Raw genomic sequence first — 20,112 nt, forward strand, 5'->3', positions numbered from 1 at the left:
GCGGGGATCGCTGGGCGGCGCGGACTCGGTGGGCCGAAGGGCCTGTTTCCGCGCTGTATCTCTAAAAATCTTTTAAAAATCTAAAAAATAACCAGGATCAAACTCGGATCCCTGGCAATGCCAGGCAGCAACTCTACTGCTGCACCACCTAATCTTAAAGCCCAATTGAAGTTTCATCAATGTGACATCAAGAGTACATGGTTAGTTAATTTCTATCTACAACAAAACCAAGGGTTTTCCTATTGTGTTGTTTGCACTGGATGAAAAATTATTCAACGGGCTCAAAAGGATCTATTATGTTCCATTCTTCACCAGCGTGGTTAATACCTGATCGATATCACCCAAGCGACTGTGGACATCTCGAGACAGCTCTTGGAGCAAACTCACTGGACTCTTGCGCAGGACGTAGAGACTGAACAACATGCTCATCAAACCTTTACAGAACTGCACGTCTTCTGTGGATCCAACAATATATTATAGTAATATAGCTAATGTCCACTTAAAAAGTTGCTAATTCTCTCAGAACATTTGACGACTGTTTGGGTGGAAGCCTGATCACTAATGCATATATCCAAAATTCTGTTTCACTGAGAATCTATTTTCAGATTAAAATTGTTTCACTGGTTTTGCTTGACATCAATTTTGCTTAAAATCTTACATGCACCAGCCTCGTAACAGAAAACAAAAAATATATATATATTCTTTTCATGGCAAGTTAGCCATCGGAAATAAATGCAAATTTATTCTTTAATTTTATTCATCCTCAACTGTTATCTGTACAAAGAAACAATAAATCTATTACGGATTCACATTTAAAAAAAAACTTAAGGCAGCAGCTCCCCACAATGATGTGATCTACATTGTTAAGTCTCACTTGAAATTTTTGTGTTTTACAAATGCCGATGCACAGGTAATTCATTTCTTTTTTTTAAATCTCCAAATATTACACTTCACAGATAAGTCTGAGATGTTCTTACCCAGATTATTTTCCTTGCAAATCTTTAATGTCCACGTCAACATTTGAGCAAACTATCGGAAAAAAAAGTCCACGTCGTTTAATTGATAATCAATGCTCCATTTTTCATTTGACGCATCTTGGATTGCAATAAATTCCCACACATTTTATTAAAAATACAAGACCTTTTTATTACCCTTTTCATTTCCAATAAAATAAAACTACTTTTGTGAAATTATTTACTGTCATTGTCGAAACTATGTTTCTTAAGTACTTCATTGTTTTCCAAGTTATTTGCTTCTCGGTATATTATGCATTAAAAAAATAACTGGAAGCAGAATATTTTCTTTGTAGTTTCTTAAAAGAAATCACAGCAATTATCCACGGGAAAAAGACAAGGGGGGAGGGGGGGGAGAGGTATCACCATCGTCAGTCTCACTTTACAATAGGTAACAGATGCCAAACTTAGCAAAGATACCGGAACACAGCAGGGGCTGGCAAATGGTCACGGGGTGAAGGATTCAATTTTGAACAAAGACCAGAATACTTTTCTTTATTAGACAGTTGTGAATCTTTGGAATTCCCTACCACTGAGAGCTCTGGATAATCAGATAATGAATAAGTCATTTGGAAGGCAAATCGAGCAAAACAATGGGTATGGAATATAAAAGTTGGAAAGTTTCAATGCAACTTTATAGGTTATTGGTGAGATCATGACATTCCCCCGGTTTCATTCCAAAGGCATGCTCGTTGTTACGTTAATTGACTCCTCTATGTTATCCCTACAGAGGAAGGCTGATGGAAGAATCAGGTGTTAATGGGCACGTGCGATGGGAGGGTAAGTGGGGGATAGATTTATAAGATGATCCAGAGCTGACATAGACTCGATTTACCGAATGGCTGAAAGTTGTTAGGTAATATGAAAATTTGATGTGATCAACATATCTTTAAACACCCAAGGGGAAAGACAGAACACATGGGAGTTAGATGTGGCCCTTTTTGCTAAAGGGATCAGGGGGTATGGAGAGAAGGCAGGTACAGGCTACTGAGCTGAATGATCAGCCATGATCATATTGAATAGCGGTGCAGGCTCGAAGGGCCGAATGGCCTACTCCTGCACCTATTTTCTATGTTTCTATGTTTCTATGGGAAATGGGCAGGAATGCAAGTTTGGTGGGCGCTCTTTTGCAATCTTTGTGAACGATTGAGAAGGCCCAAGGGGCACCACGGTCTACTCGGTTCTCCTCGCTTGCTCTTATGTCCCATGAGCCGTGGTCCAACAATACATTATAAACGAGTACCTACTGTACACAAGGATCTACATGAAATGGAACCGTTTTGGTTTCACCCCACATTTCTACTTTGTTCAGATACCATTGGGCTTTCGTCTTGGAAGGTTAATCCAGAAAATTCTGCTGAAAGCCAGGGCTATGGCAGCCTTATTAACCTAATGTTATCATTATAGGCAAACATAAATTCGGAATATGGACCGTGTCACCCCAATACCATATCATGTCCATTGACATTTAATAATTTCTTAGGGCAGAGCATCACTCCTGCCATTGAGAAGATATAAGAGCCTGAAAACAATCTGTTACTCGTCAATTTATTAGCAACCTTAGTACGTAGAACAGTACAGCACAATAGCAGGCCCTTAGGCCCACAAAGTCTGTGCCAAACATGATGCCAAGCGCATCAATTATGAACGTTGACTTCTCCAACTTTAGATAGTTCCTCTGTCCCTCTCTTCCCCTCCCCAGATCTCCCACTGTCTTCCTGTCTCCACCTATATCCCTCCTTTGTCCCGCCCCCCCCTGACATCAGTCTGAAGAAGGGTCTCGACCTGAAACGTCACCCATTCCTTCTCTCCTGAGATGCTGCCTGACCTGCTGAGTTACTCCAGCATTTTGTGAATAAATCCCTCCCTTAGGCATATCCATATGCCTAACCAAGCCTCTTAAATGGCACTAATGAATCTGGTTCAACCACCACCCACTGCAGCACCTTTCAGGCACACCACCCTCTGTGCATAAAACTTTCCCCGCACAACACCTTTAAACGTTTCTCCCATCTTAAAGCTATGCCCTCTAGTATTTGATTGTTCCATCCAGAGAAAATAGATTGTGACCGTCTAAGCCGATCTATGTCACAACCTCTGGCATTCCAGAGAAAACAATCCATCTGTCCAACCTTACCCTGTAGCTAATACCTCCTTATCCAGGCATCATTCTGGTAAACCTCCTCTGTGCTCTTTCCAAAGCCTCGGTATTTTTCCTATAATGGGGCAACCAGAACTGCAGGCAATACTTTAAATGCGGCCTAATCAAAGCCCTCTAAATCTGCATCATGGCATCCTGATTCTTGTACTCACTGCCCTGACCTATGAAGCACTCTTTCGTCACATATCTCTTCTCTCATGATATGTACTCAATTACAGAAAGTCTGATTCTCTTAGTTTAGTATGAAGGTACTGGGCCTATACTCGCTGTGGCAATTAAAAGGATGAGGGGGATCTCAATGAAACTTACTGAATAGTGAAAGGCATGGATAGAGTGAATGTGGAGAGGATGTTCCCCTAGTGGGACTCTAGGACCAGGGGCCATGGCCTCAGTATAAAAGGACGTCCCTTTAGAAAGGAGATGAGAAGGCATTTCTTTACTCAGAGGGTAATGAATTGGTGGAATTTATTGCCGCAGCCAAGTCAATGAATATTTTTCAGGCAGAGATTGACAGATTCTTGATTGGTGAGGGTGTCAGGGGTTATGGGGCGAAGTCAGGAGAATGGGGTTGAGGAGGAAAGATAGATCAGCCATGATTGAATGGCAGAGTAGATTTGATGGGTCAAATGGCTTTAGAACTTATGAAGTTTAGAGATACAGCGCGAAAAGAGGCTCATCGGACCACTGAGCCCACGCCGACCAGCAATCCCCGCACACTAACACCATCCTACACACATTTGGGACAATTTACAATCTTACCAAGCCAATTAGCCTACAAATCAGAATGTCTTTGGAGTGTGTGAGGAAACCAGATATCTTGGAGAACACCCACGCAGGTCACGGGGAGAATGTACAAACTCCTTACAGACCGCACCCATAGGCAGGATCGAGCCTGGGTCTCTGGCACTGTAAGGCAACAACTCTACCGCTGCGCCACCGTGCCGCCCCAATAGTGATGTTCAACCACACCCAAAACATACACGGTTTGTCATTTCTGGAAAAACATACACACAATACTTTCTTTGGGCGATCCTGTGAATATGCACCCCAGACTCCAGAATTTAACACCAAACCGGAAGATGAAATTAAAACTCCTCTATTATGTATATGGCTTACATAAAACATGCTTGGTATTTGATTCCAGTTCCTCAGCAGTGTGTAGCTATAGCACACTGCATTCTTAATTGCAATTGCCTTAATAGGGCAATTAGATTTGATTATTAGTTTGGCTCCTGTGGGAGACAGAAAATCTTCACAAATTTGCAAGATCACTCTCCTTATCCCACAACTAATGCAGAATGTTAAGATTAGGTTAAATAGAGAAAATCGCTTCCTCTGGATGCACTATATGTGACATGTTAGCGTTTCATTCCCTATTTGTAAGATGCATCTCCGTGATGACAAAGAATAATGAAAATAGAAATGTGCTTTTTGTACGACTCTCAAGCTCACTGGCGAGAAACTGGAAACAGCTGTCAGACTTAATGTTTACATACTTGTTCAGATGTCGGTTCTAATAGCCGAGAGAGTGTTGACAGTATGCTCACTAAAAGCTGTGCTTCCTTGCTGTTAAAATCCTCTTCATCTCCACTCAGCTGTGTCACAAGGGATCTCTGACAGCAAATGGAACAGAACAGAAATCTTTTTATTTTCCATTTGCTGTTCACATTAAAGGGTAATCACACGCTCACAATTAGAACCATAAATATGATATATTTACCACAGATTGTTGCAGGGGCACAACCATGCTACAGGAAGATAAATGGTCTTAATTTAAAAGCAGCGCGACTTACTTGAAACTGTCTGATGTGGAAAGCTGCTTTCTCTGTAATGTTGACGATCTCCTGCTCTTCCTCCCCATCACTCGTCACATCTAAATGTAAAATGCATTTTATTCTCCATTTCTTCCTATCCAAAACGATTAGTGTACAGCAAGCACTGCTGACAACTCTTCTCATTAACGAGTCTTCAAGAAACCGAAGGGAACATCAAGTACCTCCAGCTTCCTTGAAATGCTAGTCAGATGCACACCTGCCTTCATAATGCCCTTTCAAATATTTCCAGACCAGATACCGGAAAGAAGATTTAGATTTAGAGATACAGCGCGGAAACAGGCCCTTCGGCCCACCGGGTCCGCGCCGCCCAGCGATCCCCGCACACTAACACTATCCTACACACACTAGGGACAATTTTTTACATTTGCCCAGCCAATTAACCTACATACCTGTACCTCTTTGGAGTGTGGGAGGAAACCGAAGATCTCGGAGAAAACCCACGCAGGTCACGCGGAGAACGTACAAACTCCATACAGACGGCGCCCAGTCAGGATCTAACCTGAGTCTCCGGCGCTGCATTCGCGGTAAGGCAGCAACTCTACCGCTGCGCCACCGTGCCACCACGGTGTAGACGAAAAAGATGTAGACTTTTTCCATCAAATTATCCAAAGGTTCAACACCGAGCAAGCTTTCCTTTACACTGACACAATAACATTCTTCATTCTCAAACATAGGTATGTATATGGAACGAGTTGCCAAAGGAAGTGGTTGAGGCAGATACAATTAAAATATTTTAAAAGCCATTCGGGCAAGTAACATCGATAGAAAAAGGTTTATGAAGAATTGTGATGAAACACAGGTAAATGGGACTAGTGTACACGGCATTTTGGTCGGCATGGAACTTCAGCTCAAGGGCCTGTTTCTGTGGTCGCACGCCATGACCACGTTTAGGCTTCTTATTGTATTGGATGCTATCCAATCAAATCAAATAGTAAAGGACATAAAGTGCTGGAGTAACTCAGTGGGTCAGGCAATATCTCCGGAGAACATGGATAGGTAACATTTCGGGTCGGGACTCCTTGAAGGGGCAGCACAGTGACACAATGGTGGAGTTGCTGCCTTGTAGCGTGGGAGCCCCGGGTTTAATCTTGTCTATGGGTACTGTCTGTACAGACTATTCATGTTCTCCCTGTGATCGCGTGGGTTTTCTCTGGGTGCTCCGGTTTCCTCCCACATTCAAAAAACGTGCAGGTCTGTTGGTTAAATGGCTTCTGTAAATTGTCTCTAATGTGTAGAATAGAACTTGTGTATGCCTGATTGCTGGTCAGCGCGGACTCGATTGGCTGAAGTGCCTGTTTCCACGCTGTATCTCTAAACAAAAACATTTATAGTTTCACACAAAGGGCAGTGGGTGTATGCAACATGCTGCCAGAGGAGGTAGTTGAGGCTGGGACTATCCCATCGTTTGAGACAGTTAGACAGGTACATGGATTGGATAGGACAGGTTTGGAGGGATATGGACCAAGCGCAGGCAAGTGGGACTAGTGTAGCCGGGACATCGGTGGCCGGTGTGGGCAAGTTGGGCTGAAGGGCCTGTTTCTACACTGTATCACTCTATGACTCTCTGAAAGGATGTTTTGTTTTAAACATTGTTTGTCAGTTAGTAAACTGGGTGAGGATGGCTTAAAAAAGAAAGGTAAAGGGGAAATAAATCAAAATAATGAGACAAAAAAACAAGACTATCCTTAAACATGAGACAACCAAGCATAAACAAAAACAGTTCACATGGAATTACAAGTCAATGGAAAGCAATCAACAGAAAAAAATACAAATGCCTTTGAATAATTTCAGACAATATCAAACAGGTCATTTTAATCAGACTCAGGTGCACAGGTTACCATAAAACTTCTAATTGGCACAACAATCGAACTGAATTGATCAAATACAGGGAGTCGCCAAGTAACAAACAGATTCCATTTTTACAAAATCCATAAGTGGATTTTATCCACGTCAGAAAATACACTAAAATTATTTGATATTGTGACCTTACCTTCACAATATTGTAATCAATAGCATCAAAAGCACATTAATTTCTTTTTACTAGAAGTGGACACAGATACGGTACAATCTGCAGGATTGGATTGCGCACAAAACAAAGATTTTCCACTGTATTTCGGTATATCTACTGTACATTCGGTTATAGTATAATAATAATAGTCCAATACCAAACAAGTTTTGCATTTCGTAGAAACCAACACACATATGTACATCAGACTTTTGAATTTAATATTATAGAAACTTGTTCATGTGTAGGCAGGTCCAAAAGTTGGGAATTCGTAACCCAGGGACAACGTGTATTTATGGATTTTCACGATGCAGGCTACATATTCCCAACAATGATCATCAGGTTTAGGGGCAACATTTAGCATGTTACACCTTTGACCCATCTTTTCCTGAGAATGTTTATTTACTCTTCTGAGAATTTTTACTTACTCTTCTGAGAACTTTTACTTACAACTGAAAATGGTAACTGATGGTAACCATGGGCAGCACGGTGGCACAGCGGTAGAGTTGCTGCCTTACGGAGCCAGAGATCCGGGTTCGATCCCGACCTTGGGTATTGTCTATACGGAGTTTGTACGTTCTCCCAGTGACCACTTGGGTTTTCTCCGGGTGATCCAGTTTCCTCCCACATTCCAAAGACATACAGCTATAAATGTAAATCGTCCCTAGTGTGTGTAAGATAGTGTTAATGTGCAGGGACCACTGGTCAGTGTGGACTTGGTGGGCTGCGATGTATTTCTAAACTAAACTATACTTAAATGCAGCAATGGGACAATGTGCAAAAATAAGACTATACTTGTGATTTAGGAATCACAAAACCACACACTCAGACATGCACAATTATTCAATGTACATAATGATGAAATGACAGAAAGAACAGAAGTTACCTCCCCATATCACAACAGTGCATTGAAGTCTCAAACACATGACCTGCTTGAGCCCATAGCCTTCAAAACACAAGAACACTTTTGAGCTGAACCAAGTGGAAACAAGTGGTCATTCTGTTTATTTGTATCAGACATTTTAATATTAATGAATCACTTAACAAAATATAATGTACAATCGCAAACATACTGTCTTATTTTTTGCACATTTTCCCATTGCTGCATTCAGTTACCATTTTCCTCTAAATGTAAAAGTTCTCAGAAGAGTGGTGACTTAAGTGGGCCAAAGCTGTAACATGCTAAATGTTGCCCATCAACCCGATGATCATTGTTAAAAATGTGTACCACACTTGGAAATCCATGTATACAGGTTGTCCCTGGGGAAAGAATCACTGACTTATGAACATGCCTACAAACGAATGAGTTCCCATTATAAAGTCATGAAGAGACTCCATTATGGGAACTAATTTGCTTGTTCTATTATTCTGCTGAATAATATTAAATTCAATATCCTGAAGTAGTGTACATGTGTTAGTTCATTAAGAAGATTCCAACACCTGACTGGATTTTATGGACCGATGATATCCTCACCTGTCAGATCCAATCTGTCTCTCACATTGCTTAGAACCTCCATTAGATAGATAGCAACCCATGTGATATTACTGTTTCATAACTCTTAAAGTTTGTCTCAGGCAATATAAATTATGGTGATGCCTACTAACCTATTGCACTGAAGAATTGTTGAATCTTGTTTTGATATCGATGTTGGATAGTGTTAAATATGCGCAGTAATCCCTCTAAACATAGTAATGATATGGTTCTTCCTTTCTCTTTCTTCCCAGATTCTTCCACTGCTGATGGAATTGACGTATATCTCCATAGCAGCACCCTGCCGTGCAGTAAATAAATATTGGTAACCACAGACATCACATTAGTCCTCTGCATCAGAAACCTAGAGTTCATTGAAACCAATTACAAATTTACACAAGGGTCTCGACCCAAAACGTCACCTATTCCTTTCTTCAGAGATGCTGCCTGACCCACTGAGTTATTCCAGCATTTTGTGTCTACAAATTTACACATTCAGGTATTTTGATACTTAAGTATTAGACAATTAAAAAATACAGTTAAATTCTCAATAAAACAAGATATTTCATGTCAAGAATCATGAGCGTTTTATTGTCATAACTCCCGAATAGAACAATGAAATTCTTACAGGGTGACATGGTGCAGCGGTAGAGTTGCTGCCTTAATAGTGCTTCCAGCACCATAGACCCGGGTTGAATCCCAACTACGAGAGCTTCCTCACACACTACAAAGACGTACAGGTTTGTAGGCTAATTATCTTGGTATAAATGTAAAATTGTCCCTAGTGTGTGTAGGATCGCATTAATGTGCGGGGATCGTTGGTCCTTGCGGACTCGGTGGGCCTAAAGGCCTGTTTCCAGGCTGTATCTCTAGACTAAACTAAACTTGCAGCAGCACAACATAATATGTAAACATAGTACTCTGTCAACAATATAATAAATGAAAAAGAAAGTTCAGTATGTATTTAGCGCTAAAAGCTTTTTTTTTAACTGCTGGTAAAAGTCAAAGATAATTATGCAAGCATCTATCGGGAAAAAAAGTGCAAGAGTACCGGATTCTGTGGATATGGATTGATAACGTCTTACCGAGTAATGTCACAGAGATATTTAAATGTTCTCTCGATGTTTTGCCCATCTGGTCCATCTGCGTGTCCAGTCTCCTCAAGTTGCTGTATTTTCTGCAGAGCCATGTTTACAGTATAACGCATGAACTCGTTGTTAGACCGCAGAATAGACAAACTCTCCTCGTGGCTCTGTGCATTATCTCTAAAATAAATTATCATTTTTAGAAAATTATAATATCTAATCTTTGGTACGTGCAGACAATTTATCTTTTTTTGTGACTGGGATCCCAATTTTTTTTTAAAGTAGTTAACGGTTCCAAGAGATATATTACAAAGAAAGTTAAATATTCGAATCATTCCTAATCTAGGTGAATGATGAAACAGCTCACTCCTATCCCAATATTCCTTATTCTGGATAAACGTCAGCAAATAATGAACATAACAGGAGCTTTAAAACAAATAAACACAATACCAAATGGACTAGCAAGTGAAAGCTTTTTCCTTTACCATTATTCTTGCAGTCATAAACGTTTGATGATAAATGCTCACTGAATGTTGAATTGGGTGCTCTCAATAAATAAATATGTTGGATTCCTAGAATTGATCCTGGTACTTGTGGGTGAGTGGAGAGAACGTAAAACTGAGCTGGATTTCAGTATAGGAGCATAATTAGGCCATTCGGTCCATCAAGTCCACTCCGCCATTCAATCATGGTTGATCTATCATTCCCTCTCAACCCCATTCTCCTACCTACTCTCCATAACCCGACACCCAATCAAAAATCTCCATAGTCAAAAATCAAAAGGCCTCCATAGCCTTCTGTGGCAATGACTTCCACAGATTCACCACCCTCTGACTAAAGAAATTCTTCCTCATCTCCTATCTAAAGTTACGTCCTTTTATTCTGAGGCTATGGCCTCTGGTCCTAGACTCACTCACTAGTGCAATAATTCTCTCCAAATCCACTATCCAGGCCTTTCACAATAAGTTTCAATGAGGTCCCACCTCATCTTTCTAAACTCCAGTGAGTACAGGCCCAATGCTGTCAAACGCTCATCATATATTAACCCAATCATCCCTGGGATCGTTCTCTGGACCCTCTCCTTCCTCAGATATGGGACCCAAAACTGCTCACAATACTCCAAATGCAGTCTGACCAGTCCCTTATAATGCATCAGCATTACATCCTTGTTTTTACAGTATATTCTAGTCCTCTCGAAATAATGTTAGCATTGCATAGCTAACATTTCATTCCCCCAGCATCAGTTTCTGTATTAATGCGAGCACAGAACACAGCAGAAAGTGCATCCTTCCACAGCATGGTAAATTCTCATTCACACACAAGTATGCCAGCAGAAGCAGTACTTCTACATTGGAGGGTCACTACAAAGATCAACGTTACCTGAAAAGTGCAGTCAGCAAGCTGGATACGAAACTGAAGGTTAGGAGGCTCTTTGTTTTATTGGATGAGAGGGATTTGCCTTTTCCAGATTTCTCTTTCAGAAGTTCAGAAAGTTTGTGATAACGGTTGAAGAGACTTATGACATCTTCAAATCGGCTTGTACTACAAGAAGACGATTAAAAAAATCTTAGTATCTTATGATGAGATGTTTATTTATAAGATCCAGAAAACAATAAAATAATTTACTGAAAAAATTAAATGGCACACTAATTCATTGTTGTGTAGTGCACTAACAACTCTTTTGGTATATGGTTTGTCTTTTTAGTCAGTATTCCCTGAATTTGAAGGATTTAAGCACATGATAAAATAGGCTGAAGTCAGCATGGTTTTAAGGGGAGATCTTGCCTGACAAATCTGTTGGAATTTTTTGAGGAATCAATAAGCAGGATAGAAAAAGGAGAGTCAGTGGATGTTGTTTACTTGGATTTTCAGAAGGCCTTTCATAAGGTGTCGCAAGAGAGGCTGTTACGGTATTAAAAGTACTGGCACGGAGAGAAGATTGGCTGACTGGCAAAAGGCAAAGGGTGGGAATATGGGGGCCTTTTCTAGTTGGATGCCGGTGAATAGTGGTCCTCCGAAGGCGTGTGTTGGGTCCACTACTTGTTAATAAGTTGATGATCTGGATAGTGGAAGTGATGGCTTTGTGGCCAGGTTTGCAGACGATAAGAAAATAGGTGGAAGAGCAGGTACTGTTGAGGAAAAGGGACTCTGCAGAAGGACTGGACAGATTGGGAGAGTAGACAAAGAAGTGGCGAATGGAATACAGCGTACCAAAGTATACAGTCATGCACTTTGGTAGAAGGAATAAAGGCGTAGACTATTTTCTAAATGGCGAGAGGATTCCGAAATCAGCTGTGCAAAGGGTCTTGTAACTGCTGGTGCAGGATTCCCAAAAGGTCAATTTGTAGGTTGAGTTGGTGGTAAGGAAGGCAAATGCAATGCTAACATTCATTTTCAGGGGACGACAATTTAAAAGCAAGGATGTAATACTGAGGATGTAATACATGGTGCAGGGCAGGCCACATTTGGAATATTGCGAGCAGTTTAGGGCCCCATATCAAAGAAAGATGTGCTGGCGCTGGAGGGAGTAGGTTTATGAGAATGATACTGGGGATGACTGGGATACGTATGAGGAGCGATTAATGGCTCTGGGCCTGTTAACCTACTGAATAATAACCTACCGAAAGGCCTGGATAGAATGGATGTGGAAAAGATGTTTGCAGTAATGGGGGAGTCTCAAACCAGAGGGCACAGCCTCAGAATAAAAGGACGTACTTTTAGAATGGAAATGAGGAATTTCTTTAGCCAGAGGGTGGTGAATCAAACAGCTGTGGAGGCTGTCATTGGGTATTTTTAAAGCGTAGTTTAATAGGGTCTTGATTAGTAAGGATGTCAAAGGTTGTAGGAAGAAGGCAGAAGGATTGGGTTGAGAGAGCAAACTGGATCAGCCATGATGGAATGGCAGAATAGACTTGATGAGCCAAGAGGCCTTATTCTATTCCTATGTTTTATGGTCTTATTTGTGCCCGTTCACACATTTTCCATGCAGCAAATGCAGCGCCAGAGACCCGGGTTCGATCCTGACTAAGGGGTGTTGTCTGTACGGAGTTTGTACGTTCTCCCCGTGACCTGCATGGGTTTTCTCCAAGATCTTCGGTTTCCTCCCACATTCCAAAGACGTAGGTTAATTGACTTGGTAAATGTAAAAATCGTCCCTAGTGTGTGTGGGATTGTGGTAATGTGCGGGGATCGCTGGTCAGCGCGGACCCGGTGGGCCGAAGGGCCTGTTTCCGCGCTGTATCACTAAACTAAAAAAATTTAAACTATTGCTCCATTGCAGGACACACAAAGAAAAGCAACAGGCAAAGCTAAAGATGTTCAGGAGTGGGTGTCGAACGGAAAGAAAGTAGTTGGATCTCGTAGTTGGGAGTCAGATCATTGTTTTAAGTATAGGAAAGAACTGCAAATGCTGGTTTAAATCGAAGGTAGACACAAAATGCAGGAGTAACTCAGCAGGACAGGCAGCATCTCTGGAGCGAAGGAATGGGCGACGTTTCGGGTTGAGACCCTGAAGAAGGGTCTCGACCCAAAACGTCACCCATTCCTTCTCTCCAGAGATGCTGCCTGTCCCGCTGAGTTACTCCTGCATTTTGTGTCTACCTTTCATTATTTTAGGTGCCTGGGAGGTGAGTGGAGCCGTGGATCAGATTTTCAGGCAAGTTGTAGGTGGATGAGGCAGGGGAGGGAAGGATGTTGGTGAAAGGGGCCACAAATCAGGGCATTATGATGGTTCATTTAAATAATGGAGCTCAAAGGAGATGTAAGGAAGAAAAAGAATAAATTAAAGGACATCTGTCATGCTTTCAAGAGAGAGCTAGATAGAGCTTTTAATGATAGCGGAGTCAGGGGGTATGGGGAGAAGGCAGGAACGGGGTACTGATTGTGAATGATCAGCCATGATCACATTGAATGGCGGTGCTGGCTCGAAGGGCCGAATGGCCTACCCCTGCACATATTGTTTATTGTCTATTGCTATGTTGACTTCAAGGCATTAAGTAAAAAAATATATATTGCTGCACAATCTATAAATCTATTAAATTGTGCTTAATGGTCTGAGAATGCAAAAGTATAAATGTTCTGAGAACCACATGGATTAAATTATATTTCCTTTCCAAATATAAATTTTAAAAGGAAAATGTTGGTGTTTATGTATGCATCTGACATCTAAAATGCATTGTCAATGCGTTCAGATCACAGCAGAAGGTCAAATTTCTTAAATGGCCAGGTTTGGTCCAGAAATTATAATTTAACTACAGGAAAATCTTAGCACTGAAAAAAACTCAGATTTTGTGCATCAGAATTTCTACACACCATGAGGTACCTGTAATTTTGCTTTCTAATTTTACTTCAACGTCTATAGTGTAGGTTTGAAATAATTGTTGAAGCTCCAGAAAAAAGTTTGCTTCAAACAGATAAATACATTCATCTCCTTTAGTTTTTCTTCCTATTATTTCTCCAAGTGCAGCAAGTCATCAATAGTACAATTTCAACAGTACCATGTACTTGTACTATATACATGATCCTAGTTCAGTTTATTGTCACATATACCAATTAAAGTACAGTGAAATTCAAATTACCATACAGCCATACCAAACAAAAGCAACAAGACACACAACTACATAAAAGTTAACATAAACATCCACCACAGCGGATTCCCCATGTTCCTCAATGTGATGGAAGGCAATAAGGTCCAATCTCCTTCCTCTTTATTCTCCCCCTGTTGGGGCAGTCGAACCATCCTCAGTCAAGGCGATCGAAGCTCCCGCAGCCGGCAGTCGAAACTCCCCTGTCGGGGCAATCGAAACTCCCATGTCGGGGCAATCGAAACTCCCGCATTGGGGCAATCGAAACTCCCGCGTCGGGGCAATCGAAACTCCTGCGTCGGGGCCATCGAAACTCCTGCATCGGGGCAATCGAAACTCCCACGTCTGGATGGTCAAAACTCCTGCGGCTTGGAGTCCCCAAAGTCGGTCTCCAACCAGAGACCGCGGGCTCTGCGATGTTAAAGTCCCACAGGCTCCCACGGTTGGAGCTCCAAAGATGACCCCCGACAGGGATCGCGAACTCCGTGATGGTAAGTCCGCAGGCTCCCGCGATGGAGCTCCCGGTCGATCTCCGGAGCCTCCGAAGGCGAGTCGCAGTCACACTCGCAGCGCCACCACAGCCTCCGAAGGCAGCCAGCTCCGCAGGTGATGAGTATAGTCTGCGGGCTCTGTGAACCAGAGCCCCAGGTGGTCCCAGCTGGAGGCCGCCAGCTCCAGGTGTTTGGCCGATGGTAGGCCGCAGCGGGAACGGAGACACGGCCCAGAAAAAAGGTTGCGTCTCCGTACGAAAGAGACAATTTTTATAGTTCCCCCCCCCACACACACACAGATAGCACACAACCACAAAAAAACACTACATCACATCTAAACACTACAATTAAGACAAAAAAACAACAAAAAGCACAAAAGACAAACGGACTGCAGGCGAGCCGCAGCTGTTGCACAGCGCCGACACTTCCTATAAAACATAAAACAAGCTAAAGAACAATAAAAACATAATTTAACACATACAAAACAGACACAAAGAAGGAAAGGACATACAGACTGTTGACGAGGCAGCCATTACTGACGCCACCTTGGAGGTGCAGGCAGGCAATATTGCTTGGGGAAAACTAAGTCAAGTCTAATTGTACTCATCCATGGAGACAAAAAAAATGAAAGGAATCCTGAGCAAAATACACAGTGCTTGAGGAACTCAGCAGGTCAGGCAGCATCTGAGGAGAGAGTGGACAGTCTGAAGAACAGTCCTAACCCAAAACATTTCCTCCACAGATGCTGCCTGACCCATTGAGTTTCTCCATCACTTTATGTTATAATCCCATTCACAATGGCCGTCACGAAGGTTGCTATAAAGTGTGAAAGATTTGGTCAATTTTCCCCATCCCTATTGCAGTGTATACATCAGTTCATAACCACAAAATGACAACTCATCACCAAAACATGAATTCTTATGGATTTTAAAACTATTTAAACTATTGAGAGCTTCCAAACATAAATTTCATATTTTCTGAATATTTTCAACTATAAAGATGGAAAGGTCAAATACTAGTGGGCGTAGCTTTAAGGTGAGAGGATTAAAGGAGACGAGACCAAGTGGACCCGTTGGGCCCATTCCTAATAGAGGGGGGACAGGGAAGGGGAGAGGGTGCCACTGACCTCGGCCCCACTGCGCCAGCGCTGCAGCCAGAGCGAGCAGTGGACCCAAAGGCTCTCCTGTATTGGTCTAGCACCCTCACCCCCCCCCCCCACTCAATCCCCTTATCCTCCCTCCTCCCCCCCACTCACCCACTTCATACCCCCTACCCCATCCCCACTTCCCCCTCCCCCCACCCCTACTTCCCCCCCCACTCCCCTGCCCCCACTCCCCCCTCCTCTCCTCCCCACTCCCCCACTCCCTATTTTGTGCAGGTGGACAAGCGTTGGTCTTAGAATCATGTTCAGCAAAGACATTGTAGACCTAAGGGCCTGTTCTTGTCCTGCACTGTTTTATGTTCTAAACAATTTTTTTTAAACAAAACCACCCATTTACAATTTGTAAAAAAAAATACAAACAGGAAAAGAGCATTCTAACTTCAAAGTCTTTCAGTAGATATCAGGGAACTAACCTTGCTTCAGAAGAAATTCACTAATTCTTCAAGGTCACTTTCAGGACTTGTTAACATAACCTAAGTTAATATTGTCAATGCTCTGTACAAGGAGTACTGTCGTCTTGTGTAATGATCTTAAGGCAAGTTGTCACCATGTCTGGCCCACTAGTTCAGATGGATTTTAAAGATATATGGTTGAATATTATGTATAATCACTATTACTTCATTGGCATACCTGTAGTTGCTGGTTATAAAGTTGTACTCTATCAGCACTTCAAAGACTCCCATTACCAGGACAGCATAGATATTATTTTTGATACCAACATTGGACGTCAGTGAAAAATCTGCTGATTTGTCCTAAAAGAAGGGTGGGGGAGGAAGACAACAAGAGAAGATTTTGCACAATAAATAATATTCAGGCATAGAATTGGAGGCAGCCACATGGCATGAATAGGAAGTTGGTCGCAAAATGAAAACACTGCACTGGCATAGAATTCTCAGATTAGATGTAATGACAACCATGATTCCCCAAAAATGTAGATGGATTAGATTTACTATCATGGAGGGCATGTATCTGATTTTGTAAATGATTAAAAACTGGAGAGCAGAACCTATAAATGGAGAGACTAATTAAATAATTAGACAGATAATGTCCACTACAATTCAAATATTAATGCATGTTGGTTGAAAGGTTGACAAGAGTGAAACTCAAGTTCTGGGGATAACCGATAAACAAAAGCCTCAGAAGCCCATGCATATAACTCCATTAGATTTTAGTTTAGTTTAGAGATACAGCACGGAAACAGCCCCTTCGGCCCACCAAATCCACACTGATCATCACCCGTTCACATTAGTTCTGCCCTACACACTAGAGACAATTTACTGAGGCAAATTAACCTACAATCCTGCATGTCTCTGGTGTGGGAGGAAACCAGAGCACCCAGAGAAAACCCACATGGTCACAGGGAGAACGTACTAACTCCATACAGACAGCACTCGTAGTCAGGGTTGAACCTGGGTCTCTGGCACGGTAAGGCAGCAACTCTACCGCTGTGCCATTGCGTCATCCCAAAAAAGATTGCGGGGAACTATAAAAGCTTCGATGAACTTCGATAAAATCTTGAAAGCCCAATGCTGACTTATCAAGATTGATATTGGAAATAAAATGATTGGGTAAACTTGGGTTCAATTCACCAAGGTTGAACAGATTATGGTGAGTCATGGTCAAAATGTTTATAATAATAGAATTAATGAAACAAATTGGAAATGAATAAATTTCAATAATGAAATTCAGAATAATTTCAAAATTTGAACTGTGCTGTTTATGAAATAACAGCTATTCACAAAACTGGCAGAATTCACTAGTTCAGAAGCTACAAGGCCTGGAACCGTCTCCATTGCAATCAATTTGGAATAACTTAAGCCAATGTTAATTTAACTTATGTTCTAGTTAATACTTTTTAAAAACAGAGAGAGAGGGGAAGGCATTGGTGCTCTGAGGGACTGAGAGGTGTTCTTGTACATGAATTACAATAATATGTGGGTTCAGCAAACATTTTGAAAGCAAGTGGTACATTGGCTTTTACCGCACAAGAGCAGAGATACTTTGCTCCAGTTGCTTTGTGCGCAGGTCTAGTCTGTCTACCTCAGGAAACTCGTGGAACAGGGAATACAATGAAGATTCGCAGACCGGGATGTTGTGACATTGAGTTTACAGGTCTACATTTTAAAAGAATGATTGATGATCTCAGTGAAATATACAAAATTCTGCAGGGATTTGACAGAAGAGATGGAAACATAATATTTCCTTTGACTGGATCCAGAACCTGGAGTCACAGCCTCCAAATATGGGGTTATCCCTCCATGACAGAAATACATTCATAAAATTGTAAGTTTTCCAGGAAAAATAAACAGAATCGAGTAAAGTGGTTATTTTAACATTTATTTGCACAATGATACTAAGAAATAACCTGCTGTAGCCCAAAGAGGCATCGCACAAACATCCTTTAAAGTAATGTAAAGATGAACTAAGTGAGATATAGGTAAAACTTAAAAGTAATTACCAGTTCAAAGTCTTCCAGTTCACTTTTAATCATTCTTCGAGTTATTGAGTCCAATTGCTCCTCCAAATCACGTTGAAAACTATCCTCATTGTCCTCCTCATCATCATTGTCATTACTCCCCTGTAATATAGACTGTTTATACCAGGCCAAGCAGTTCTGAATACAGCTCAGAAGGTGTGCCTGTGCCAGACGAAAAACATAAGAATCGCATAATTAATATAGACACAGAAACTGAAGAAAATCATTTAAAACGTCACAACAGAAACTGAATGCATAGAGCTCCATAATCACAATTCAGAGAAAAATCCTAAATGATGTGAAATTATGAGCGGGTTTTCCTCACCAGTCCTGGTGTGGCCCGGAGCCTGGTTCTGACTAGTAACATTCTTAGGAGTATGTCAAACAGCATTGTCTACGTTAAAGTTGATGCATAAATGCTGGATGATGTAGTGATTAGATGCAAAGCCATTTTTTCATAGTCCATCAGCGACACGCCATGAAAGTTTGATGTTCAGTCTCTGGTTTATGGCTCAAGAGGCCAATGTGGGAACCACATCAACTCCACAGATGGTGGCTGATTAGGTAGATAAGTAGAGATACGCTACAATCTTGAGCACAAAACAACATACTGATGGAACTCAACCAGGCCAGGCATCATTTGTCTGAAGAGGAGACCCGTTCCATCATGTCATCTGTATGTCCCCCCACAGATGCTGCCCTGCCTCCCAAGTTACTTTAGCACTTTGTTCTTTAGGTGGATGAGTAGTTTGAGATGGATGCGCCAATTCCACTGCTTACGTGGGCTCTCTGCATGCTCCTAATGCTTGGACACAAGATTCTCAATACCATATCCAATGCTCCTTCTTTCCTTTGAGTGTCAGGACCAGAGGTTAACGGGATCAAGTGGGGACGTTGTATTTCTTGAAGGAAGCTTTAAGCACACGCTTGAATCTTTTTCTGTGTCTGTCTAGAGTTTGAAGGAGAATTCCTGCTGTGCGAGTCCGACATTAGGCTTGCAGACAAACATGTTAGGCCCTGCTCAGTGTAGTCAACTGGGAATAACCAGGGCCTCAGTGCTGGAGATCTTGGCCTGGGAGAAGACACAAAACGGTTTACTTGTTCAAGTGAATGTGGAGGATTTTAAAGAGGCAACATTGATGACATTGCTCTGGGGGTGCCTTGAGGTGCCTACTGTGGACAGTCCAAGTTGTAAAAGCATAGAGCAGGGCAGGCAAATAGGGCTAGCTCTCAGATAGGCACCCTGATCACTATGGGAAGGCTGAAACGAAAAGCCTATTTCCATAAAATGACACAAAATGCTGGAGTAACTGATTGGCATGGACTTGGTGGGTCAAAGGGCCTGTTTCCTTGTTGGATCTTTCAATCAATTAAAACTTGTCATCCAGTCAAAATCATACAGCATGGAAACATGCTCTTTGGCCCAATTCGTCTGTGCGAACAAAGATATCCACCTTTCCAGTCGTATTTACAATGCGGTTGGCCCATGTTCCTTCAAACTTTTCGTATATCTGCCCAAATATCTTATGTTATTGTACCTGCCTCACGCAATTCCTCTGGCAGCTTGTTCTATATACATAGCATCTTTTTTCTGAAGAAGAGGGTGGTACGTGTATGGAATGGCATGCCAACCATTATTCCAGTGAGCAGATTGATGGATCAGGCATAGATCAGGCATGTCCCGCCCCCCCTGACATCAGTCTGAAGAAGGGTCTCGACCCGAAACGTCACCCATTCCTTCTCTCCTGAGATGCTGCCTGACCTGCTGAGTTACTCCAGGATTTTGTGAATAAATAGATCCAGAGGAGTTCGAAGTGGATTTGGCTCACA

The 20,112-nt window shown here is 41.9% G+C and overlaps 1 protein-coding gene across 1 annotated transcript in view; it reads right to left on the minus strand.

Moving 5' to 3' along the window:
- fanci (FA complementation group I) overlaps positions 1–20,112 on the minus strand; it is a 93,900-nt gene that overhangs the window by 17,725 nt on the left and 56,063 nt on the right. Inside the window, exons 21-29 of the mRNA XM_078427197.1 lie at positions 18,265–18,444; positions 16,437–16,558; positions 10,951–11,112; positions 9,571–9,750; positions 8,620–8,786; positions 4,968–5,047; positions 4,671–4,787; positions 978–1,029; positions 328–455 (exon numbers count right to left, since the gene is read on the minus strand). Of these exons, the coding sequence (XP_078283323.1) occupies positions 328–455; positions 978–1,029; positions 4,671–4,787; positions 4,968–5,047; positions 8,620–8,786; positions 9,571–9,750; positions 10,951–11,112; positions 16,437–16,558; positions 18,265–18,444 (1,188 nt within the window). The remainder of the gene's footprint in view (positions 1–327; positions 456–977; positions 1,030–4,670; positions 4,788–4,967; positions 5,048–8,619; positions 8,787–9,570; positions 9,751–10,950; positions 11,113–16,436; positions 16,559–18,264; positions 18,445–20,112) is intronic.

This window comes from Rhinoraja longicauda, chromosome 33 (assembly GCF_053455715.1).
Source record: "Rhinoraja longicauda isolate Sanriku21f chromosome 33, sRhiLon1.1, whole genome shotgun sequence".
NCBI lineage: Eukaryota > Metazoa > Chordata > Chondrichthyes > Rajiformes > Arhynchobatidae > Rhinoraja > Rhinoraja longicauda.